Source organism: Lutjanus erythropterus, chromosome 21, assembly GCF_056507025.1.
Source record: "Lutjanus erythropterus isolate fLutEry1 chromosome 21, fLutEry1.hap2, whole genome shotgun sequence".
NCBI classification, from domain to species: domain Eukaryota; kingdom Metazoa; phylum Chordata; class Actinopteri; order Lutjaniformes; family Lutjanidae; genus Lutjanus; species Lutjanus erythropterus.
Genome location: NC_139337.1, coordinates 22,754,840 through 22,779,278, shown reverse-complemented (window position 1 = coordinate 22,779,278; position 24,439 = coordinate 22,754,840). Strand labels below are relative to the sequence as shown.

At 39.3% G+C, this 24,439-nt stretch overlaps 4 protein-coding genes across 6 annotated transcripts in view; 2 read left to right on the top strand and 2 right to left on the bottom strand.

The window, feature by feature from the left end:
* LOC146307667 (tyrosine-protein kinase yes-like) overlaps positions 1–1,829 on the top strand; it is a 30,710-nt gene extending 28,881 nt beyond the window's left edge. The window contains exon 12 of the mRNA XM_084747707.1: positions 519–1,829. Coding sequence (XP_084603833.1) covers positions 519–727 — 209 coding nt within the window. The 3' untranslated portion in view covers positions 728–1,829. The remainder of the gene's footprint in view (positions 1–518) is intronic.
* Positions 1,830–4,050: 2,221 nt separating this feature from the next.
* enosf1 (enolase superfamily member 1) lies at positions 4,051–9,771 on the top strand. The gene is made up of 15 exons (XM_084747281.1): positions 4,051–4,167; positions 4,263–4,365; positions 5,315–5,430; positions 6,494–6,580; positions 6,671–6,697; positions 6,784–6,856; positions 6,967–7,005; positions 7,193–7,275; positions 7,353–7,475; positions 7,561–7,695; positions 7,897–7,938; positions 8,025–8,154; positions 8,731–8,830; positions 8,928–9,009; positions 9,132–9,771. The coding sequence occupies exons 1-15, from the start codon at positions 4,087–4,089 to the stop codon at positions 9,222–9,224; spliced, it is 1,314 nt and encodes a 437-aa protein (XP_084603407.1). The 5' UTR covers positions 4,051–4,086; the 3' UTR covers positions 9,225–9,771.
* A 497-nt stretch (positions 9,772–10,268) lies between these two features.
* tyms (thymidylate synthetase) lies at positions 10,269–14,132 on the bottom strand. The gene is made up of 7 exons (XM_084747280.1): positions 13,847–14,132; positions 12,540–12,613; positions 11,543–11,717; positions 11,155–11,256; positions 10,861–11,036; positions 10,692–10,763; positions 10,269–10,603 (listed from the first exon to the last, which is right to left on the bottom strand). Exons 1-7 carry the CDS (start codon positions 14,115–14,117, stop codon positions 10,466–10,468), a joined length of 1,008 nt encoding a protein of 335 aa, XP_084603406.1. The 5' UTR covers positions 14,118–14,132; the 3' UTR covers positions 10,269–10,465.
* Positions 14,133–14,850: 718 nt separating this feature from the next.
* Positions 14,851–22,884, bottom strand: LOC146307664 (clusterin-like protein 1). Of its 3 annotated transcripts, XM_084747191.1 has the most exons (9): positions 22,718–22,884; positions 19,105–19,208; positions 18,858–19,006; positions 18,157–18,327; positions 17,215–17,671; positions 16,997–17,119; positions 16,049–16,263; positions 15,407–15,587; positions 14,851–15,044 (listed from the first exon to the last, which is right to left on the bottom strand). In XM_084747191.1, the coding sequence occupies exons 1-9, from the start codon at positions 22,732–22,734 to the stop codon at positions 15,034–15,036; spliced, it is 1,428 nt and encodes a 475-aa protein (XP_084603317.1). In that variant the 5' UTR covers positions 22,735–22,884; the 3' UTR covers positions 14,851–15,033. The 3 variants fall into 3 exon arrangements, with proteins under 3 accessions (XP_084603317.1, XP_084603316.1, XP_084603318.1); XM_084747190.1 differs by lacking the exon at positions 14,851–15,044 and having other exon boundaries at positions 15,378–15,587; XM_084747192.1 differs by lacking the exons at positions 14,851–15,044; positions 22,718–22,884 and adding an exon at positions 20,369–20,563 and having other exon boundaries at positions 15,378–15,587.
* Between the last annotated feature and the right edge of the window lie 1,555 nt (positions 22,885–24,439).

Sequence of the window (24,439 nt, the reverse complement as noted above, 5' to 3'; positions counted from 1 at the left end):
TGTACAGATTAAACAAGGATGTTGAGCCTCTCAGTCTTCAAACACAGACAAATCTGTAATTAATTCAAGATAATGGTGCATCTCCTGTTAGCTGTTGCTAGCTAGTTGGTATAACTTCTGGGAAAACACAGGGCACATTACATAAATCTGGACTGAGGAATAATTAAATCAAAACTTTAATATTATCTGGTCCGTGAACATTATTCCTGCCTGAGTCAAGTCAGATATTTTTTCATCAACACCTCCCATAATCACACGCTACTTCACAATGTCATCAAAGTTTGTCTTTTGTTGTTTTAATGTACAAGAGACCTCTAGTGGCACGACTCACAAATGACAAATTATTTATTGTTTTTTATTTTATTATTTAAAAAAGTCCTAATCTGATGTGTAGTCATACACATGAGCTTCTTCAGGTTTCCTTATCTCACTTGTGTCATTGATATTCCTCTATTTTTATTCTAGAAACCTTAAAAAAGAAGCTCTGACAGTCCTTTCTGTCTCTGTCTCCCCCTCAGGCATGGTGAACCGTGAGGTACTGGAGCAGGTGGAGCGAGGCTACCGCATGCCCTGCCCCCAGGGGTGCCCCGAGTCCCTGCACGAGATGATGAAGCTCTGCTGGAAGAAGGACCCGGACGAGAGGCCCACTTTCGAGTACCTCCAGTCCTTCCTGGAGGACTACTTCACGGCCACGGAGCCACAGTACCAGCCTGGAGAGAACCTATAGCCTGGACTCTGCTGCGTATCCCTACGCCTGGGGGCAGACTCGCTTAAAGACAGAGAGAAGACATGAGCTCTTAATACAGAAAGACGACTGGAAACCAGGCTAACCAGTCGCATAAACCACTACTTGCTCTACCCATTCTTGATTTGTGTTTGTGTTGCTTTCAGCGTCCGCCGCCATTTCATTTTATTTTTTATCATATTTTTCTTTTCATTCATGGTACTACACAAGTCTTAGCTGTGTGAAATGTTTGATTTTAAACGTGGATTTTATCACCATGTACAATAATTGCAACCATTTCAGCTCTGTTTTAAATACACATCAGTGTGTTGCTGTGAAGTAAGCTGTGATAATGCCTCCTCGCAGTAGAACATATTGTTGAGAATGGCAGACCAACTGTTGGGCTTTTATGTGGTTTAATGCGGAGATCTCACTCTCAATTTGCCTCCAAATTGTTTTAGTTTGTGGTGAATTGGTAAATTATGCAACAAAACGATTAATTATTTACAGAGATAATATATTAAAGTAATAGGGACAAGTTCTCAGGGGACTGGTGGTCATTATCACAGTCCATTTGACAGAGATTATTTAAAAGTAAATCCCAAACAGTTTAAAGGGATGATTCTGGGTTTTTTTTTTTTTTTTTGAAGTGGGGTTGTATGAAGTATTTATTCATAGTCAGTGTTTTACCTACAGTAGATGGCACTCGGTACACCCTCCAGTTTGGAGAAGCAGCAGGAGAACCAGTGTAGGAAGCTAAGCAATGTCCTCCTGTGGACAAAGTCAGCAAAAAAAAGTATTTTAGCCACATCAGTTTAAGCGTGCACATTATTTACAATATTTTCACCATTTTACTTTGCCTCCAGACAGCTTTTTCTGAAGAGAAACGGTTGTTATATAAGCCAAATATCACTCGCTCCAACCAACCAAACTCCATGGACAAAATGAGTAATTTTACCTTGCAGAACAAGGGAGTCGCTGGTCTACCGCCGCCTCGATTGGTTAGATTGTTTGTGTTATTATGCGACTTTGGTGAATCTGAACTAACCTTTTATGACACCAAAGTCACACAATAACACAAACAAACTAACAAATTGAGGCAGCTGTTTGCAAGTAACTCCTGTGCTCTGTGATGTAAAATCGCTGTTTTTGCCAGTGGAGTCTGGTCAGAGCCATATTTTGCTACAAAACGGTATCTTGTATAGCCCCACTTCAAAAATTACGAACTATCCCTTTAACTTAAGTTTCATTTCATCAGCTATAGTGCAATTCTTTATTTGGTGCAAATGGGTGACTGAAGTCAGACTGTGACATGGTCCTTAATGCCTTTCTAATCTTTTACATTGCATTTTTTTAATACTATGTTCATCCATGTTCCTTTGTTATCATAAGAATTTATTATCACACTTTATTCATATCACATGGACATGGATTTATAGCTTCATTTGAAGACTTTCCCGACTGTCCATCATCATCATGCAGAAATCTCTGCTAAGACTTTAGCCATAATTCCTTGTGTCCCTCGCTGCCCGGGTTGTATAATCTCACTGTGATCACTGCAGAGACAAGCTTACACAAAGACAGTCTGTATTATGGGTCAGTGAGTTAAACAGTGATGAAACTCGTGGTGGACTTGTGGCCTCCTTCCAAACCAGAGTGACACCAAGGATACTGGAAGATTTTACTGGCTATAAATCTCTTTCTGAAAGTGGAAATAATGAACAAAGCCACCAAGCAAGTTGGAAAGAACCGTTTTATCCTATAAAATGTGACTGACCAAAAACTTGGGACTCTTTCTTTTCACATATCTAAGGTGGCTCTACAAAGACTATTTGTATTGCAATGATTGCAGGTTTTTTTTTTACAGTGATTTTATCTTTGCATTTTGCTCCTTTATGGACTCTTTGGGACCGTATTATCGTGGGAACAACACTAATTGACGCCTGAGCTTGTAAAGAAGGGCTTTGTACATTATAAAATCTTCATTTTATAAGATTATTAATAAAAAAAAAAAAGGACAAGATTGCAAAATATATTTGGGAGGGAGGTCGTGGGTGGAGACTCATCTGAGTGAATTTGTACAATAAATACATGATTTTACAGTCCAGTATTTGTTTTTATAAATTAGAAGTTGTAATTTGTCTCTTTAAAAGGACAGTTCACGCCAAAATCAAAGCTGCATATTTTTCCTTTACCTGTAGTGCTATTTATCCATCCAGATTGTTTGATTTTGTTTCGTTTTAAAGATAGAGATTTCGCCGTCTCTCAGATATAATGGAACTAGATGGCACTGGGCTTGTGGTGCTCAAAGACTGAAAAAAGATGCATGTGAAAAATTCATCCGCAGTGTAACTTTTCAGAAGTCCTGACCCAGTTATTCAAGGTGATCCACAGACCTTTTTGTGAGCAGTTTCATGTAGGAACTGTTTTCTTTTACTAAAGTTACAAATGTTTTTTGCATCTTCCGTAACCAGCAGATGAAAACACTAACCACTGATTACTGAAGACTTCTACCATTTTTTAAGTTTTTTTTTTTAAGTTTCCTTATTCCACAAATGGCTCTGCGTAACAAAACAATGTCAAATAAGGCATAAATACTACCATTTCTATTCTATTGCTTATTGATTAATACATTTTAATTGGTTGAATTCTTAACTCCTTTCCACTAAACTTCCACCTGCCAACTGCATCACCATGCTAGCTAGCTCAGTGGCGCTGACACCATTAATCCCACCCTGTCAGGAGCACGAGCCTCTCCTCAATGACTAGATGCACGGTTTCTTCTGTGCAGGTGTAATACTGTAGTTCCCATTAGGGATGTATTAATACCAAAAAGCTCAAGGTACAATAACAAGAGACGTCATTTATTGCAAGATTTAAAAACAAGGAAAAGAAAAATGTCAGCACCACTGCAAGTGTAGTTTGGTAGAAAAAATAGCTCCTACATGAAACTGCACACAACAAATTCTGTGAATTATCTTGAGTAACCAGGTTATTATTTGTGTTAAAAAAAAAAAAAAAAAAAAAAAAGACAAAGTTGCTGCTGAGTTTTTTAAATACATTTTTTTTTATGCTTTGAGCACCACAACACGTCTAGTTCCATTAAATCTGAGGGAAAGCAGACATTCCTACAGGCAATATCTCCAAAACGCAGCAATTTACACTAAAACAATCCAGATGGAAAAATAGCCCTGCAGGTAAGAGGAAAAATGCTTACCTTTGATTTGGGGGTGAACTGTCTCTTTAAATTTGCCCAGAGGAAAAATATTTAAACCAATGGCTGCCTGAGGTGGGAGGGATCAACCTCTACAGGTCGGTCCAGGAACTTTGAGTCACGAGACCGGTGAGAACCCGTCGCCAAGATGGTGCACAAAATTATTAATTTGACAGTCAGGGACGTGAGATTCCCGACGTCCCTGGAGCAGCATGGCTCAGATGCGATGGTAAGAAAGTGGCTGCAGTTGCTGCGTAGATGAACGCGTTGTGCTGTCAGGTGCAGTATGAGTGAAGCGTGTTGTCTGTGACTTTCACACCGCAGCACACCGACCCGGATTATTCAGCCGCGTACGTGGTCATCGACACGGACAGCGGGTTGAAAGGCTTCGGTCTCACGTTCACGCTGGGAAAAGGCACGGAGATAGGTGAGATTTCTGCACCGAAAAAACAAACCACGCGAGCCGGTGACACTGTTAGTGCTGCGTTCAAGTGCTCCTAATAAACTCCGAATTTCCATTTTCTGGATCGGAAATTTTTGCAAATTCCAATAGTTGCTGGGTGATTTAATTAGTAAACTTAAGTGATATACACGACATTTAATTTAAATAAGAAGCTTAACCAAGCAAAAACTTCTACAAAACACAATAAAAAATAATAATTAATAATGAAGAAAAATTTTGTAAATATACATATAGATCGAATAAATCAAATCCAATAGCATAATACATACACAATATTCAACATGAATAACTAACTTGCACTTCAGTCATGCAACCAAAGCAAAAACATTTACTAAACAAAAAGAAAACAGAGCATCATAATGGTAAATAATTTAGATAGTTTAGTTTTTTTTGCAAAGTAATGAGGATAAATAATATGCATACAATAGAAAATACAGTAAGTACAGTGCAGGAGAGGAAGAAAGCACAAAACTCTCCTGCATACATATTCAGTGTGGTTTTTCCTTTTTAATCTTTCATCTACAGTCATATGAGACATTTGGTAAATTTCTTTTCTATTTATGTATATTTTCACCTCATCCTTGGAGTAGGATTTGTTTTTGCTGCAAAACACCATAAAGTTTCATTAAAAACAGCAGACATTTCCTCATTTACACATTAAAATTAGGTTTCAAAAGGTTTCTATGATTCTGACTGTACTTTGATGTAAAATTTCTTTTCTCACGTGCTAAGCACACTTTCATCTTGTGGTGATGTTTATTTAACAATACAACTGATATCACTTGCATCTCTTCAAAGACTACCACAGTGGAATACAGTTATGATATTCTTATGAGGTTTGGTAAAAAATTGTGAGGCTGTGTCGAGCTTTCATCCTGGCAGAGGCTGATTTTTGTTGGCTGTAACCCTGCAGTGGTGTGTGCTGCCGAGGCCCTCGCAGGACTGGTTGTTGGGAAATCCTTGCAGGAGATTGTGAGTGATTTTCGTGGATTCTACCGCCTCCTGACCAGTGATGGCCAGATGAGATGGGTAAGAACAAGCACACAGGCAAGATGAAAATCGTGTCTTGGTTTACTTTAACTGCTTTTTTTTTTCTTATTTCTGTCCTCTGTCTCGTCATCCACAACTCTATGATTCATCATACTTACCTAGAACCAGTTATTATTGAACAATTTAAATCCTGTTTGGTTACTGATTTAATTATGCAGCTGAATGAACAGCATACCACTGTAGGGATGGTCAAAACACCACTAAACCAATAGTGGCATACCATCAGCCACTTTTTAATCTCTGTGCTACTGAAAATCATTTTGACTGTCATGTTGAAATTGTTTCCTCATAATAATGACAGCACCCACGGGTCCTCTAGTCTAGTTTCTGAAGGTCCTAAAGTTTCTATTAAGACTGACAATTGTGAGGAATTCAGGTTTTTCAAGTAGTAGTGTCACAGTTGTGCAGAAGACGCTTTAAAGATATATATAAAAAGACATTTTTAACTGTGCAAAAGGTTAAGAAATTTGAAAAAATCTCATTTTTGGAGATCTCAAAGTCCTGGTTAATGATCACTTGAGCCAAAGTGGTCGAAATTTTTAAATTCTGTCTACAAATTCTATTTTAATACACTTTTTATTATCTTGCTACATCTTTATTTCCATCAGGTCTTAATTTTGCTGCTAGTTTCTCACACTCTGCCCCCTTTTTTTTATGCATGCACCAGTTAAGCATTATTGCATTGCTACGTGCGCAATGTCAGATATAATGAGGGTACAAATTATATTCTTAAGTAATGTTTAACTAATGCATGACTCATGATGATTTAATGCAAATAAATTCTATTTAACACACTTCTTACTGTCTTGAATGTGTCTTGGGAGTTATTTTGTGTCTCTTTGTAGCCATTTTACATCCCTTTTTGGTAATTTTTGTTTCTTTTGCAGTGGTTTTACATGACTTGGTGTGTTTCTCTTTAGACTTTTTTCATATTTATTTTGATATTTTGTGTCTTTGTGGTAATTTCTGTCTCTTTGTAGTCATCCCTTTGTAATCACCTGGCCTCTCTTTGTGGTTGTTTTTTGGCTCTCGTCTGAACCAGTTAGGCCCAGAGAAGGGAGTGATCCACCTGGCCACTGCTGCAGTCCTGAACGCTGTGTGGGACCTGTGGGCGAGAGCAGAGGGCAAGGTAGGACTGGCATTATCAGACAAAACACCATTCCACTCCACAGATATGACACATCATGACTCACAGCCTGACGTCTTCGTTTTCCTGTAGCCGCTGTGGAAGCTGCTCGTCGACATGGTGAGTCACGGGAAATGTTTGATTTATGTCCAGGTGGGAGGCTGTGATCACAAGGGAAATGACATGTCTCACGTGTGCCAATGCAGGATCCCAAGCAGATTGTCTCATGCATCGACTTCAGGTACATCAGTGATGCGCTTACAGAGGACGAGGCTCTGGGTGAGACACGTGCACTATATGTCCGGTACAGTTTGGGGAGTGAAATCCCTCCTTTCTTAAGATGCGTGTTGTCAGCAACAAATCCCGTCTGCTTCTCTTTTCTAATTCAGACATACTTGTGAAAGCACAGGAGGGCAAGCATCAGAGAGGTGAGCACACTAAAAAGAGTCATTAATTACATGGCTGAATGGGCATTTGCGGAACAAAATTGCCTCTTTAGAAACTAACAGGGGTGCTTTTAGCCTGTGTAATAGGTCCCTGCACTCCATGATTGCTCTATTAAGACACACTTCTCCTTGAGTGTTTATTACCTGGACTGCTTCTTTTCCCCGCCAGAGGATCAAATGCTGAAAGAGGGTTATCCTGCCTACACCACCTCCTGTGCGTGGATCGGGTACTCAGACCAGCAGCTCAGACAGGTCTCTATGCCATGAGAACTTTTCTCAGGTTGGACGGATCGTTCTCAAATAACCGTAACCTTTGCATGTTTCCGCAGCTCTGCACAGATGCACTTAAGAGCGGCTGGACCAAGTTCAAGGTGAAAGTTGGTGCTGATCTAGAGGACGACAGACGCAGGTGTCGTCTCGTAAGGGAAATGATCGGACCCAATAACACTTTGGTAAGGTTGTTTTTGCCCGCACCGTTTGACTAACATTGCAGCATCACAAGAACAAGAAGTAGGTTTTTTTTTCTTTTCGCATTAGATGATTGATGCCAACCAGAGATGGGACGTAGCCGAGGCCATCAGCTGGGTGTCCAGCCTGGCTGAGTTCAAACCTCTTTGGATTGAAGAGCCCACGTGTCCAGACGACATCCTGGGTCATGCTGCCATCTCTAAGGTGAGAGACACTTACAGTTTGCTCCTGTGTTTGTGTGTTGACGCCCCCTAGTACTACAGCACAGGAACAAGATACCCAGACTGAAAGAGAGACAAAACAGTTCTGTAGTTGGTTTGTGTCTCTTTGTGATCATTGTTTGTCTCTCGGTGGTTGTTTTGCCACTCTTTCCAGTCATTTTGCATCCCTTTGTTGTTGTTGCAGGCTTTGGCTCCACTTGGGATTGGAGTGGCAACAGGAGAGCAAGTCAGTGCTCCAGTTTGTCCTAACATACATATGACTTTTAATTATAGAATTCATAGTTTGTAGTTGAGTAACTGTTTCCTCTGCAGTGTCAAAACAGGGTGATGTTTAAGCAGTTCCTGCAGGCCTCGGCCCTGCAGTTTGTCCAAATAGACAGCTGTCGGCTGGGCAGCGTCAACGAGAACCTGGCTGTGCTGCTGATGGCCCACAAGTTCCAGGGTAAAAACTCAAAGCATGACTGTCACACGAGAGTAATATATGGAACCCCAAAAGTGACAAAACAGAGTAAAGGTTATCATTTGTCAGATAAGTAAATTAAAATATCCTCTCTTCTGTTTATCTCTCCCTAGTTATTTTTTACCTCCTCAGTTTTCTTTTCTTTTTTATTTTGCTCTTAGCATAAGTGAAATCTTTTAATTGCTCCATATTTTCCCCCAAGCAACACTTCCCATTTTCCAATCACTGGAAATGAAAATTGAAAATGGATAAATGGTCAAACTTGTGCCATGACAAAAAAAATAATAAAATTACCTAGAAACATGAGTAAATTGTTAATCTTTTTAATGAAAAGATTGAAGGAAAAAGGTAAAAAACAAAGAGCTTCCCTCTTTTTTTTAACCAGCTAATGGGAGGTCAGTATTTCTATCTGATGCATTCAGTTCATATTTCTGATAACTTTTCATTGACTTTTGTCAGTTTCGGGGCTCAGTAGTGTTATCATATAGAAAGTGAAGCATTTGTACCCCCCAAAAAAAGGCTAATACTGAACATATGCCACTGTGTCTTTTCCCACAGTGCCTGTTTGTCCTCACGCTGGAGGAGTCGGCCTCTGTGAGCTCGTCCAGCATCTGATTCTGTTTGACTACATCTGTGTGTCTGGAAGTCTCAACGACCGGTAAGAGCCGGATTTGTTTTCGTCTGCAGTTAGAGCTCTTGACTGCAGCGCGTTACAATCAGCGTCAGTATTTCAGTGTTTATTTTTTGCTTTCCAGAATGTGTGAATATGTAGATCACCTGCACGAACACTTCACCAGTCCTGTGGTGATTCATAACGCCCACTACGTGACCCCCAAGGTAAGACCAAGTACAGATGCCAGCCATTACTTACATAATGAATCTCTGCATTACTCTGAAATAAACAAACACTCGCTGTAGGTGCTTGTTTGAGTACGCTGTGCTGTTTTTATTGTTCTCAGGATCCAGGATATTCTTGCGAGATGCTGGAATCATCAGTGCAGAGACACCAGTACCCCGATGGAGACGCGTGGAAGCTGCTCCTGAAAAAATGACTTGATCCTAAACATCGAAGGGATAGGTGGTAGGAGGCTAAGCAATGTGCTGCCATATTTAAACCATCTGAAAAAACTTAAATCGGTGTAGGTGTATTGCCATCAGACAGCCTTTTCTGATGGGAAAGACACTGTATCGCTCCTTCCAAAGCTACCTATTTCATTTCTTCATCTCATTAAATAAGATGCTACTGTGCAAACAGTATTGTTTTGGCTTTCTACAGAAGGGTGACAAATTAAAAAAAGACAAAGATTCATGTTTCAAAACATGTCGCCTGTCTAAGTAGACCTTTTTTAATCATTTGTGTGGCCACGTGTGCAGAGGCAGTTAGGTTCTCCGACATTTAATTTATCTAAAAAGCGAACTATTCAGTCAGAGTGCTTTATTATGAAAGTAGTGCGATTTACAATTTCAAGCTCTTTCTGTAAAATCCAAGCACTTTTCAAACCTTGAAAACTTGAAATTAAATTCCTGCATTCACTGAATTCACACGATGACACAAACTAACCCACTGAGGGAGCGTTAGACCAGCAACTCCCATTTCTGCAGTCTTTTTTTGCTTTGGAGAGAGCGATATTTGTCTTACAAAACAGCAGTTTCCTGTCAGAAAAGGTTGTCTGACAGCAAAGTTATATGGTGAAAATACTCTAAATATAGTGTACACTTGAACTGCTTATTCACTGGACTGCAGCTGCACTGACTATGGATAAGCCCCTCATTGAATCCCACCACTTAAAATGAAGCAAATCATCCATATATTAATACATGTAGACTTATGATTAGTCTCAATTAAGCTGAGTGAAAATGGATCACAATTCATTGCAAGGTATAAACATGTTAAACTGTGATACACTGTCAAATTCAGATTTTTGTAATATTAAATTTCTTTTTACTGCGAAGTTCCTGTTGGGTCAATAATTTTGTACAAATCAAGCTCAGAAATACAATTCTTTATTAAAAATAGCATATTAATAATATAAAAGAATGAAAATATAACATTTAATTGGCCTTTGTTAGAAACAATCAAAACATTCCCCCTGAAGGAATCAAACGTGTCACATTGGCAGGTCAACTACATAAAACCCAACTTTTTATTTATACCTACAAAAGTGAAAAACTACTAGAAAAGCTTTTCTGTAAGAAAATAATGTGGATTAAAGTGTCAGTCCACCAAAAGCAAAGCATTTCCCATTCAAACACACACCATATTTACCCCTCGTCACCATTAAAAGTGGGATTTTTACACAGCCATCTGCATCTTAATGGTGGGATGAGGGTTGTAGTCGCAGATCTCAAAGTCCTCTGTGCGGAAATCATCGATTCTCTCCACGTTTCTCAGGATCTTCAGCTTGGGGAAGGGCCGGATCTCCCTCTGAAGCTGCACATGTGAAACAGACGAGGCTGCGTTAAGTTTGAATTCAAGCAGAGAACGAGAAAAACGAGAAAACTGTCTTTAACAGGCCCACCTGTATTTTGAGAGGTTCGATGTGGTTTACGTAGATGTGAGCGTCTCCCAGAGTGTGAACGAAGTCGCCAGGCTGAAGAGAAGAACGGGGGAAAAAAAAAAAAACACTTTGGTGAGGTGATGATAGTGAGCACACAAGAATATGCTAAAAATAAGAGCGACAAACTTACCTTGAGTCCTGTGATGTGTGCGATCATGTAGGTAAGAAGTGCATAGCTGGCGATATTGAAAGGCACGCCGAGGCCCATATCACCTGAGCGCTGGTAGAGCTGACACGACAGCTCGCCATCACACACGTAGAACTGACACAGGGTGTGGCAGGGGGGCAGAGCCATGGAGGGCAGGTCTGCAACAACACATAAGAAGATATAGATTTATAATAACGTCATTATAATCAGATTTAAAGAGCTCTTAAACATGTTTGAGATTAGTTTAAGTAGTTTTGAATGTTGCACAGGCTTCACCTTTGGGGTTCCAGGCACACATGATGATCCGTCTGTCCTCTGGATTCGTCTTGATGGTGTCAATAACCTTCTGCAGCTGGTCAACACCTTGTCCAGTGTAATCTGTTTAGGGAATCGATAAATTATGGATGGTGGGGAAGAAAAAAAACATAGTAGCACAATAATTTGCATGGTAATAGTGTATCATGGGTGCCAAGTATCAGTTTTATTATATGAATTACTAATATTGCAAATACAAATTAAACGTTTTGGTGCTAGGATAATAAAATCAAGTGGTTTTTCTGTCCACTAGATGGTGAGGAATGTTTATTTTCCCCTCTGAGTTTAGCAGAGGTGATGGTCAGCCAGATAGACGCACGGTAAAATGTTTGGCTGTGACATGTTGTACCTGCATGCATGTTTGTGTACTCTGCACCAAAGTGCCTCCACTGGAAACCATACACGGGTCCCAAGTCGCCTTCTTCTCTGTCCTTGAACCCGAGATTGTCCAGGAATTCCCGAGACCCGTTGGCATCCCAAATTTTCACTCCCTTCTCCGAGAGCACCTTGGCATTTGTTGATCCCTGCAGCCACACAATAAAGAAACATCAGAACCCCCAGTGCTTTTTTAACACAAAACCTCAGACAGAAATGACGCCTGCAAACGGAAATTTTCAACAAAAATATTTTCTCAGCTACCTTTTAAGGTGTGTAGCCTTGTGGATATATTTTGAGATATTTATGTTTGTGATTTCTGCATCAGATTAAAAACAGAGGGAGTGAATGAAACACATCCTTGCTTTCTTCTTACACAGGCTCCCTGTTCATTTCAGGATAAACTTCAGAATCCTTCTAATTGTTTATATATATATCTCTCCATGGTCTCCCCTCTACATATATCTCAGAATTTCCTCTCACCCTGGTTTACAGCCCCACTAGATGCCTCAGATCCTCCCACTGTGGCATGTTGGCTATGCCCCAGTATTTGGAGGGGGGGGTGGGGGCTCAGGGATGCAGGGCTTTTTGCTGCTTTTTTATTTCCATAACATCTGTTAGGCACATGTCTTAATGGTTGTGTGTGTCTAGGCCTACATATGTGTCCGTCTTTGTGAAGCACTTGGGTTGAAAGTTTTTTTTGGCTTCTTTAACTTCTATGTAAATGAAATAAACTTGAAACTTTGTGGTGCTCTAAAACTTTTATCATCAGTTTTCACAGGGACTATTTCAGTTTCTGGAAAACCATTCCACTCTTTCTTTAAAATCTACCCTTTTTACCAAAATAAATGGACCAAAACCCAAATAATCAAACCCCAAAATATCTGCATGTCTATATATCACTAGGAAAGTGAGAAAATATTGTTTTCTACTAATTTGGACAGAAGAACAGGGTAACTCATCATCCTCACTTTGATAAACCACAGCAGTTCTTCAAGAATCCCTCTCCAAAACACCCTCTTGGTCGTCAGCAGGGGAAACTGATCTGCAAAAAAAAAAAAGAAAAAGAAAAAAAAGTTAATTAACATAATTACATTAATTACAGCAAATCATTTCCAGTTCAATGTACATTTTAAAGCCTGACGAAGGAAGGAATAAAAAGACACATCAACTGACTTTTTTCCCCCTCTTTACATAAACAAGACATACACTAAATTTGGTTATTAAAAATTGACCAACACAAAGCATGTATGAGGAATTTTACTGCAGAAAAATGAACTAATAAATAAACTTGTCCACCAGTGCTCCCTGGTGGACAAACTATGTAATGGTGACACGATTTCTAACTTCCACAAACAAATCTTGTTACTCATCAACCAGCAGAGCAACAATAACTGTCTGTGTTAACTTTATTCAAGTATTTTAATTTTAAACTGCTGCTCCACTAATAATAAATAGTAAAAATAGTACTAAAAAGTATTTTACTTTTTACTCACCTTAATTTATTTAATACTTACTTTTAGAGCTGCAACATTTAGTAGATTAATCAATTGATGTAATGTATTACATTAATCACCAACTATTTTGGTAACTGATCAGTTGTTTTGAGATGTTTCTTATGTCCTCTGAGACCTACAGATCTAGATTTACAGATGCATCAACAATGAGAATAATCATTACTTGCAGTCCTACTAATTTTACAGTTGGAAAAACGAACAAACTTCCTGGTGTCACGGTGAAAAAGTTTTGAGATTACAGAAATATCCTTAGTATTTCGACACTGCAGTTTCTTGTCACTTATAAGCCAAAATAGAGTATGTGTCAATACTAAAAGATTTTACAAATGGGGCTGGGACGACGCGTCGACGTAATCGATGACGTCGACGCAAAAACTGCACGTTTGATGCATCGTCACAGAATCAAAAATTGGCGGCAGCGGCGGCGGCATGTAGCAGCGAGTTGTAATTTGTAAATTACAAACAAAATATGATAACTTCGTTAAAAACAAAAAGTGCACTGCTGATCGATTTAACGACTTAAATCGACTTAAAACATTAAGACGTTATCCAATTGTATTTAGTCTAAAAGTAGCATGCGATTTATTTTCAATACTTTTAAGTTTATATTGCAGATACTACTTTTCCTTTCTATAATGTATACTGAATGCACTGCAAACTTTTGAGTAGTTTCGCCTCGTGGTAAAGTGAATACTTCCCCCACCACTGTTTGTTAGCAGTATTATTAACATTTAGATTAAACAGGATAAAAAGTACCGCACCTCTCAGACTGTATCTGGCCTGGGTACCGAACACAGACACGACTCCTGTCCCGGTCCGGTCTCCTTTCCCGTGGCCGTGCTGCAGGACGTACTCGATCTGATCCAGGTACCCCTGTTCATCACAGAAAACACCGAAGTTCTTCTTCTTCTTCTTCTTCTTCTTCTTCTTCTTCTTCTTCTTCTTCTCCTCCATCACGGGGGTCTTTTCCTCCTTCTTACAGCCGCCATCTGTGTGCAGCTCTGCGGTGTGTATTTCTGAAGTGGCGGGCATTTTTGTGAATGAAAGTGGAGAAGTTTTCGGGACAACCCGCGCTGTGCAGACTTAAATTGCTGAATGTTCCCGGTTTTTCTACATAGGCACGCCTCACTAACCACGTAAGTTCCTGTTAAACCAAAAAAATCTCGCGAGAGTACTGAAAAAAGCGGGCTAGGTTTCTTCTTTTTTTTTTCTTTCTTTCTTTCTGTACAGCATACACTTAAAACAGAACACACAAACTCAAACAAGACCCACAAATATTTTTTACAGTGCTTTTTTATACCATCTGTCCCAGTAGTAAATCAGAAAATAATAAATAAACTAAAGTTCCCTCCTGGAACTTTTAATTCAGTTGGAGCATTTATCCACATATAACTTAATAAAATAGCTTACAGTCATAAATAAATAATAAATAAGGGCAGTGATGGAATTTGACTTCTTAAGTAAAAGTAGCAACACTAAAATTTAAAAAATACTCTGTTACAAGTAGGCCTAAAACTTTTGCATTCAAAATCTTACTTAAGTAAAGGTATGTATAAATATGAGGAAATTGTGCTTACAATATAAAATTCACCATTTGGCCAGAACAGGCTCTGCTGTTGTTTGATTTACTCTATTATTATTGTCAAACGGCTTTGAAAAAAAAAATATGCAAATACTACATTTAAAAATCTGATGAAGTTTGATGAAGTCATTACATGAATTTATAGGATGACTTGTGACAAAAATAACAAAAGAATGGCTGGAGCAGAGTGTACACAGTTTTATTGCAGAGACATTTGAAACCCTAAGAATTAACATGCGTTAATAAAAAGAAAATAAGCCGGGCATGTAAAGGTATAGAGGTCTATATGGATTTCAAGTTTTACGGAGATCGACTTCAAGAAATCTGACTCTGGACTCTGACCATGTGAACGCTCGGCTGCTGACATCAGTCCCTCCCTGTGTAGACAAAAACACAACAGTTTTTAAAGAAAATTAACCACAGTTTAAACTGATGTAGGTGTGCAGAAGAAGTCCACACAAGAAAGTCAATGCTACATTGCATATTGGATCAATTTTTGTTTAATACAAAGACAGTGGTTAAATTTATGATTGTTTCTTATTTACCTCATCATTCTGTATTATAACACATCATCCTATTTGCATTGTCTCTCAGAATATAATGAAATTAGACGAAACAAACAGGGATTTATCATGGCGCAAAGTAGGCGCTTTTCAAATTATCACAATTCATTTTGCTCATTTTGCTGACGCCGGGAGCCAAATTATTAACTAAGCCACAACGCTGCCAGGATCAATACCTCTTATCAGCCGCTTGTGGAGAGCCAGAGCCTCCTGAGCTACGTATTGGATGAAAGCAGGGTCGTCCACTTCCAGCTCTGCAGGGACGGAGACGGTTACCGGGGCAGAGTCCAGTAAAGTTACAACCACAGTGCTGTCGGCTGTAGGTCTGATATTCTTCATCTGCTGCTGTGGATTCACCTGAAAAACGAGATCGAGCGAATCGGTTCTTGTGATCACAGAACAACAAATGCTAACCATCATTAGTAAATGATAAATTAATCAACAATTAATCCTCAGTTAATAGTTATTAGACATTCAAATGATATGCATATATGCTTTATAAATTGTTTATTAAGCAATTGTAAAGTTGTAAACAAAACTTCCTGGAAAGCTCAAAGAAAAAAATTAAAATTAATTTTTCTAACATAAGGAGTCCTGGAGTCAGGTAAACTTTATAGGATGAGGTTTGACTGTAAACTTTTAATTGAAACCTTGTTCATTCTTTATTTTTTAGATAAAAAGTCTATTATACATGGAAGAATGCTTTTGGTCAAGAAGTTCACATGTTCCAGATTAGATCTATAGTAATCCTTGTTGGTTTGATGCATTTGGCACTTAACAACCGTCATAACGTCCCCACATTTAAGATAAAAACATACTGTGATGACACTGAAGATGTTGTGTGTGCCCACGGTGCTGTTGGACAGCTGGCTGACCCAGCCGTACTTGTCGTCCATGGTGGCGAGCCATCTCTGCGTGTCCGCGGTGTGTCTCTGAACCAGCTGCAGCCGGTCGTCGTACTGCTGGCGGGAGGCGTTCAGCAGCATGTGCATCTCCTCCATCTCAGAGTGTAGCTGCTTCACACTGGGACACTCTGGAAGCACAAACGATCACATCACATCCGTGTTTGTTCAAAGTCTTGAAAGTTTGGAAAACGCTTAATTCTAACTGTTCGAGGTTGGGAATCTGCACTTGAATAATGCTTGATTACTGTTGCACATGTGCACATTAATATATTTTGCATCTTAACAATATAATACAGCAGGCCCCTTTTTCAGTTTTGGCCCTCCATCAGAAAAAAAGTTTTGGCACCGCTGGTCTATGTGACAATCAGACAAGTAAATTATAATGAAAAAAAATTACAGTCCTGCAGAGCGTTTCACTTACGAAGACTAGCTGACAAGTTTAAGACTTCAAAGTGAAGGAGACTGTGCTGCAACTTGTGAAAAAAGTTTTTAATTGTCCTTGTCAGTAAAAAGCACATTATTTGGACCAGAATTTGCATTTCAGGTCCAGACAGGAACATTTTTGCTTCATCACTATATGTGTATATGTGACTGTGTGAGACAAGCAGCTAAATACATCTGGAACTAGATATGGTATTATATGATTTGTAGTCCAGGGCGTCTTTGCAGAACTACAGTGCTTCATTATGATGCTGTTTTTTGCACACATTTTTCCTTCATCAAAAATTGCAGCATCTGCGATTTGGATAGGGCACTTGGCCATATTGCAATTTTGATAATATTTTGATTAATTGGTGCAGCCTTATCTGGAGCCAACAGTGCTCACTAAAAACAAACTTACTATCTGTGCCAGTTATTTACCTTTCAACAGATACTCTTCACACGCCTCGCACAAACTGTTGAGCTGCCAGCACTCTGACGCTTGACTGCGGAGTCGTCTGCACAGATAACTGTTTGGTCCCAAAGGAGAAAGTAATCCTGTGTCTTTGGAGATAAACGTACAAAGACAGATGTTAATGTGGTTATCATTCCTGTATATGGGAGTGAATAAAGTGAATACACATGTATTGCTCAGATACCTCTGTTCGGTTGCTGTAGGTACTCCTCAGCTTCTTGTATCTCCTCAAACACATCAGCCACTGTGGAGCTGAACTCCTCCAGCATGTTTCTCCCAAAGTCATACACTGAATCCACGATGTGATCCAGACCCACCGTCCTGAGGAAGCCGGCGCTCGAGTCGCCCTGCATAGCCGTCAGCGGGCTCGGCCGGAGCTCTGTGTTGAAGGCCGCCAGGAAGGAGTGGCCAAACACCTGCTGCATCTTCTTGACCAGAGTGACGCTGTGGTTGTGCAGGAGGCTGATGTTTGACAGCAGCTGGCTGAACAATGCATCCGCCTGCAGAAGCTCCAGATCTGACTCATCCTCTGTGACTTGGTTCTCAGGTGAGCTGGTGCGACCAACATCCTCCTCATTTTGATCGTAAACACGATCTGAGGCCTCCAGCTGGGCAGCCATTTTCCTGAAAAACTCCTCCACCTGCAGAGAGATGCACAGAGGAACCATCATATCTGGAGTTACAAATTAGTTTTAAAGGGATAGTTAAAAATACAAGAACTTCCAAGGACATCTGAGAAGATAAAAGAATTGTTGGCCGGTTTGAGAAAAACGTAGTCTGTTTTCAGTCGTACCAGAGAGATTAGAAATGCAGCTGTTAAACTTTATTGCTGACAACACGTCATCAGCATCAAAGCCAGACTCTGACGGTGAGTTTGTGAAGATGTGCATGCTGAAAGCTGCAAAAATCGTATGCCCCAATGAGAGATTATCATGCAATGGTTTTATTGGTCCACTTGAGATCAAATTGAGCTGTATGTCGTCCATGTACTAAAATGAATTTGACATCCCTCAACTAAATACACTATAGGGCAGAGGAAAAACTTTTTTTTTTATTTTGGGGTGAACTGTCCCTTATCATTTTGAAGGTGTGGGACAGTTATAACAGGAACATGCTGAGGTCAAACCTTGAATGAAAAAGAGGCGAAGCCACGGCGACACGTTGAGGTGTAGAAGGCCTTGCAAGTATCTTCAAGACACGGTCGACATTCCTCAAAGGAAGATCTGGTTAAATCTTGACATTTCTGCTCCGCCTCCTCCAGTTTCTGCTCCGTTTCCTGGACCAGCTGCATCGCCCCCTGATGAATACCCAAAACAGAAACTCCTGTCACAGATACATTACTTCTTAATAAGCCAGGCGGGATAAGATGCGGTTTGGGGCCCTGGCACAAAGCCCCCCGTCTCTTATTTTGAAATAACATTAAAAAACAGATTAATCTACAGACAGTTCATTTATCCCGTCTGCTGTAAAACTATACCCCGACTCCCCAAACCAGCCCCGCTCCCACATACATTATTCACTGTCTGCTTTGAGGTTTCTCTGTGTGGTTTTGTCTTTATGAGGCAGAAAATGTGTGATGAGCTTCAGAATAATGCATAAAGACTGGCATGTAACTTCAACTACAGAAATACTGTATATCATATAATATACCTAATAATATAATAATATACCGTGCAATCATCCTGTGCCATTATTTAGGTTAAACTATTTCTATTTTATCTGTATTTTTATTCATCACTCATTGTTTTCTACTTTTGAGCTGCTGTGACAAGTGAAGTTTTTTTTTTATAGCATAACTTAACATTTTCCTAAAAAGACAATTCATACCTTCTTCTTGTCGCTGCTGCGTCTCAGGGCGTCCATAAGGTGTCTGTGTTTCTCCTCTCTTTTCTCCATCATTTCCTTCACCCGCTTCACCCCGAGCAAGGCCCGCTTTATTTCCTCATCGACATACTGCTCTCCTTCTGCAGACAGCTCTGCACACAAACCAGTCAGACATGCTGTAATTCAGTTCAGCAGCCCGTATCAGTAAGAAAAACGCCATCACAGTTTCATTCATGAATGAGGTCCTCACTTGTCAGCGTGTCCTCGCTCAGTGGTGGAGAGTCAGCCGTGCAGAGCAAAACTTCAGTGATGAAAAGAATTTGAACAAGCAGCCTCTTCATCCTGTCTTTAGCTCTGTAAAGTTTTAACCAAGTTAAGTTAAGTTATTTATTTGTCATTTTATTTTGTTTGTTTCTTCTTTTTTTGGTTTGCAGTTTTGCTGTGTGAAGCATTTTGGGATGCAAGTGTGTATGAGAAGTGCTATATAAATAAGGATAAGTTGACTTGAGTTTAAAAGTGCATAATTTACACACTATTCTGCAAAGAAGTAACACACAACACCAGTTTTACTGTAAGACACATGAAAGACACGCTTTGAGTCATGAGCCGGTCATAGAACTGACCACAAGGTGGTGCCATTTTTCAACGATTTTAATTTAGAGGTTCTTAAAATAATGAATACAACTTTAAGGGCCACTGATCTCACTGGAATAAAATGTTCATTCATTAGCATGAACGATCACATCAGTGTAACGCTGAATAAACATGAAAAGACTATGAAAAGAGATCCCCGTTAACTGCAGTCAACTAATCACATTACGTAACAAGGATAATAACTATGTACAGTTGAACTGCAAGTGAATTATTTATATTCAAAAGTTCCCAAAATTACAAAAGCTCACATGAATACTTTGGTGTTTCCTTAGTAAATAAACCAGAGTACTCAGGTACAGTTGTATCATGTGTAAAGGCTGACTGAGGACATTCAGCAACAGCAGGCAGCTCATTGTTTATAGTTATAGTTAGTCTTCTATAATCAACCACATACAGATATACACATTTACCACATTACATACACAGCACATCATGTAGCTTATGTTATATATTATTATTGGATTGCTTTATATTTTAATACCATTTCACTGCCTTTTTTTTATTGCTGTTGCTACAATGTTAAGGAGCGAAAACACCCAAATTTTGCTGTCTTATGTTGTATAATGAGATGTAACCATAAAGACTCTATGACATCTCTGTGTACATGTGTCAGTCAACAAAATTAAAAGGCAAAGCAAAAATTACTTAAAGTCAGGACAAACTGAACCTGCTCACATAAATTAAAAAACATAGTCTTTTTTTTATTAACTTCTGTATATCAGTGTCCCAGGCCAATCAAACTGAAAGATTATAACTGTGTTTTATGCCTCCTGTAAATAAATAACTATTAAAGAGTGCATTATAGTCATCCTATTTGCAGAACAGATATAAAGTGTAAAAAAGAGGTATAAAATATTTACCTTGACAACTATGAAAACATCAAACTCCAGAACAAAAGCAGCAGGTTGTGCTGTTGGAGAGGTGAGAGTGAGACGCCTGCCTCCTCAAAGGATTGTTCTATTTTTATGGATCTACTCACCAGCACAGATCCTATTAGTGTGTTTGCATTATTAAGCCGTACGCTCACAGCATAACTACAGATCAGCTTAAGACAGGCTTTAATGCACGGTGAATATTACATGCTCTGTTGTTTGCAGGTCTATCTCATTTAATTGCCTCCCAACATACTAAGGAGCCCCTCTCAGGTAAAACATTCTGCTCTAATCCATCAGACAGACAGTAAGCCTCGGCTCCCTGCAGAGACCTGGCACACACAGGCATGGTCCTGGCTGAGCTCTGCAGGCCACGAGCACATGTACATGTGCAAATATGCATGATAATACAAAAACATGACAGAGGAAACCTGTGGACCTGCAACTTTTAACTCTGACTACAAATCATATCCTGCATATCTCACATTTTAAATGCATGCTGCACAGTTTTAAAATTCAGTCATTATTGGTTTACACATAATGTTCAAACCTCTGAAACATAAAAGCATGTTTTGAAAATAAGCTTTGATTTAAAGGGGTATTTCAATTTTTTAGTAGCACAAGTGACAACACTTTATTTAACAATACTAATAATAACAGTAAAAATAATAAGGTTACAAAGAGCTTCACAAAATATATGAAAATAAAACAAACAGCAATTTAAAAAAGTCATACAAATCATGCATCAGAACAGGCTTTTCTATGCAAGAAGCAGATATTTAAAAATATGGTCTTGTTTATATAGAGACATCAGTATTAATTCCATAACAAGGTAGAAACTAACTAGCTTTAAAACACTACAAATTGTATCCAGCTGCAAAAAAAAAAAAAAAGCTTAAGTACAGACAGTTGTACTGATGGAGATGATACGACGTGTTGTTTAGTTGCTTTGGTGTAAACTGGCAGGTTTTCAGAACATCCCAGACTGATCTGTTGTGTCTTGTCACAGATCTGTCTTAGTTAATAGTTTTAACGTCCTTCAGCTCATTGTTTTGGTTTTCCGGTGCACAACTTTGCTGTTTTTGGTTCACTCCCACTGCTTTTGGCCTTTTTGGCTGAGAAAGGTCAAACTGAAACAGGTAGTGTACACTACGTGCCCAAAACTAAATGTCAGGCAGACACAGTCAGCAACTAGCTGGTGAACACAGTGAAGCAACGTCCTGGGCACAGGAAGTGCTGCAATATTTGCATCTCTACTGCTATTATGTGCATCCCCACATTGATTCACATAAAGAATATTTCTTTATCTGCCATTAAAAACTGTCATGTGTTTAAACCTGCATGTTGCTGACAAATTATCCCTTATTTTTGGCAAATTATTTGGTGGTATTCAGAATCACAATAGTAGTGAATTATGACATATTTCACTCCCTTACATTATAGCTCATTAGCGGCAATCGTTTTATTTACGAAGAACTTCAGCATGTCGACATGAAAGGTTGTTTCCACTGCCCCCAAGTGGTTAAAAAAGTATTGCAGGTTTAAATGAAGCACTAATACAAAGTATTCCAAAATGAATATTCAAGCTTCAAGTACAATGGGATTCAACAAGGTAGTGTGCTCTCCCCCTTGATTTTTGTTTAACGCAAATCTAACCGATGGTAATCTGAGACTTTCCTGCAAGTTTTTAGCTAACATAATGTAAAACATTCATCACACGGTAGGAGAAAAAGTCATTTTCGGGGCTGCGCCACCAGCGACTCTCTCCTGCAGCACACAAGACAATCAGAGTTGTTCTTATCATGATATCTAAACGTGGCAGCAGCGGCGTGGTAAATGTGGAATTCCTGTGTGCTTTCTTAGCCCTCTGTTAATCTGAGCCCACTGCCAAACGCCTTGACCCAGCAAATGAGGTCCCAACCTCTGAATGAGGACCAGCAGGAGTGCGGCTGTAAGATACCTGACCCTCAGCTGCTTTTTATCAGCTCGCCACGATCCCTATCTGAGGCCTAATACCAGCCTGCTGCTCCAATTATAGCCGACAGTAAAATAACAGTTTTGAAGCCTTTAGGAAAACAAGTAATTAGTCGCTTTATCATCTCAGGCTGGTCTGGAATCTAATATGTGCTGAACTGGGTCAAACTGGAGCTATTAGCCGTGAGCCTGGGTTTGAAGGCTCTGTTATCCAAAGACAGAGGAAAAACAGATCATTGTTTGATGTTTGCGTTGAAGCTCAGAGGATTTTAGAGCTGAGACCGTTTGTGTTATCTATATCTTTGTCCCGTAAATCACCTGGTCCGAACTGAGCGAGTGTAAATGTGACCCAGTGACACTAACCTGCGCTGTGAAGACATGAGAGTGGGTCTGACTCCGTTCTTTCATGTCTGATGCAGCTTTTTTCAGCCTTTGATCAGCGATCTGCATCTGCAGGCCGGAGAGATTATGGACACAGGAACTGTCGAAATTATCACCGCACCTGGAGGAGTTAAAGGCAAATGACCGCCTGTTACAGTCTAATTTTGAGAGATTATGGTTAGTCTTGGCCGCCAGTGGCACCATTTTATGCAACGTAAAACAGTGTTATGGTAAAAGTAAACAAATGCAAGGATTATGAAAGCCTATTTCTGCCAATGTGATAAAATAAAAAGATGTTAGTCACTGTAATGCAAAAGTTTCTCAAAATAATGACTTGGTATCTCAAAATAATTAAAAACTTTCACAATAGAATGACAAACTTTCAAAGAAATTAGTTAGTATCTCAAAATAATGACAAACGATGCATTAATAATTCAAAATAAGGAGAAATCTCTCAAAATAATGACATATCTAAGTCATTATTTTAGGAAGTACTACTAAGTCAATATTTCAAATATGTAGGTCCTTATTTTAAGAGTTTCTCATTATTATGTGATACTAAATCATCATTTTGAGTAACTTTTTGAGATAACAGGACATCATATAATGATACTTTATACTTTACAGTGGGTTACAAAAGATCCATATCATCTTATGAAAAAGTTAAGAAGGATATTATATATCACAACAAAGCAAATCAATCATGTTTCTTATATCAATCACACACTACCAAGGTGAACCTTTTAGGCAACAGTAAACCAGACACATTTATAGCAAAAAATGCTCAAATCTATGCCATCATATGTGGATTGTTGTTTATAATTAAGTGAGGAAAAATCACTTTCCTCAAACAAATGAAAAAAGAAAATCACCCCTGCAGTAAGATCACTTAATTAAATCAACTTAATTCATGAGGCCTTGATTTGTTTTTCTTTTAAGATACAGATACTGATTTATAGCGAAAGTTGATGAGATTAGACCAGATTGAAATACTTTTACTGGCTGTCATTTTTCTTCTCGTTTTATGGAAATAATTGAAAAAAAAAATGACTTGTAGTATTACAGGAATGTGAAGTTATCGTGATCAGCCAGTTGATAAAATACCCTAAACCACATGATTAAACTATTATTGGGTACCACAGAGAGGCCAAATGGTCCTGCAGGAATATCATATGAATATGAAAGTGATTTTTCATCCTTGAAGGAAATGAGATGTGAAGATGTAAAAACACAGGAACTGAGCTGAAATGTCGCCGTTTCGGTGTCGCTCCACCTCCCAAAACCTTTGAAATTATCTGTAATGGGTACCAGATTTTCACCCGGGGACGCGATTGCCATCAACCCCCAGTAACTTAATCTCATCTCCGGCTGGATTTTAGTGCACGACGGTCCGTGGCGGTCTGTGGTGATGACAGCAGGCCGCTCCTCCTCCGTCCCCTGCCCGGGGGGGACAGTCAGCGGGGGACGGACGGGACTGTCAGGGAAAACTTCAAAACTCTCGCGGGACGGTGGTGGAGAGCAGGAGTAACCGGTGAAGATGTAAAGTTACAAGAAGAAAGCTCGAGAGAGACAGAGAGGCAGGAAAACCCGGAAACGAGGCACACAGGCCTTCAAAATAAGAGTATGGGGTTTTTGTAGGCTGGCTTTTGTTTCTGGGAAAACTTGGACTGAATGTTAGGGACCTGTGAAAAAGTTAGAAAATCA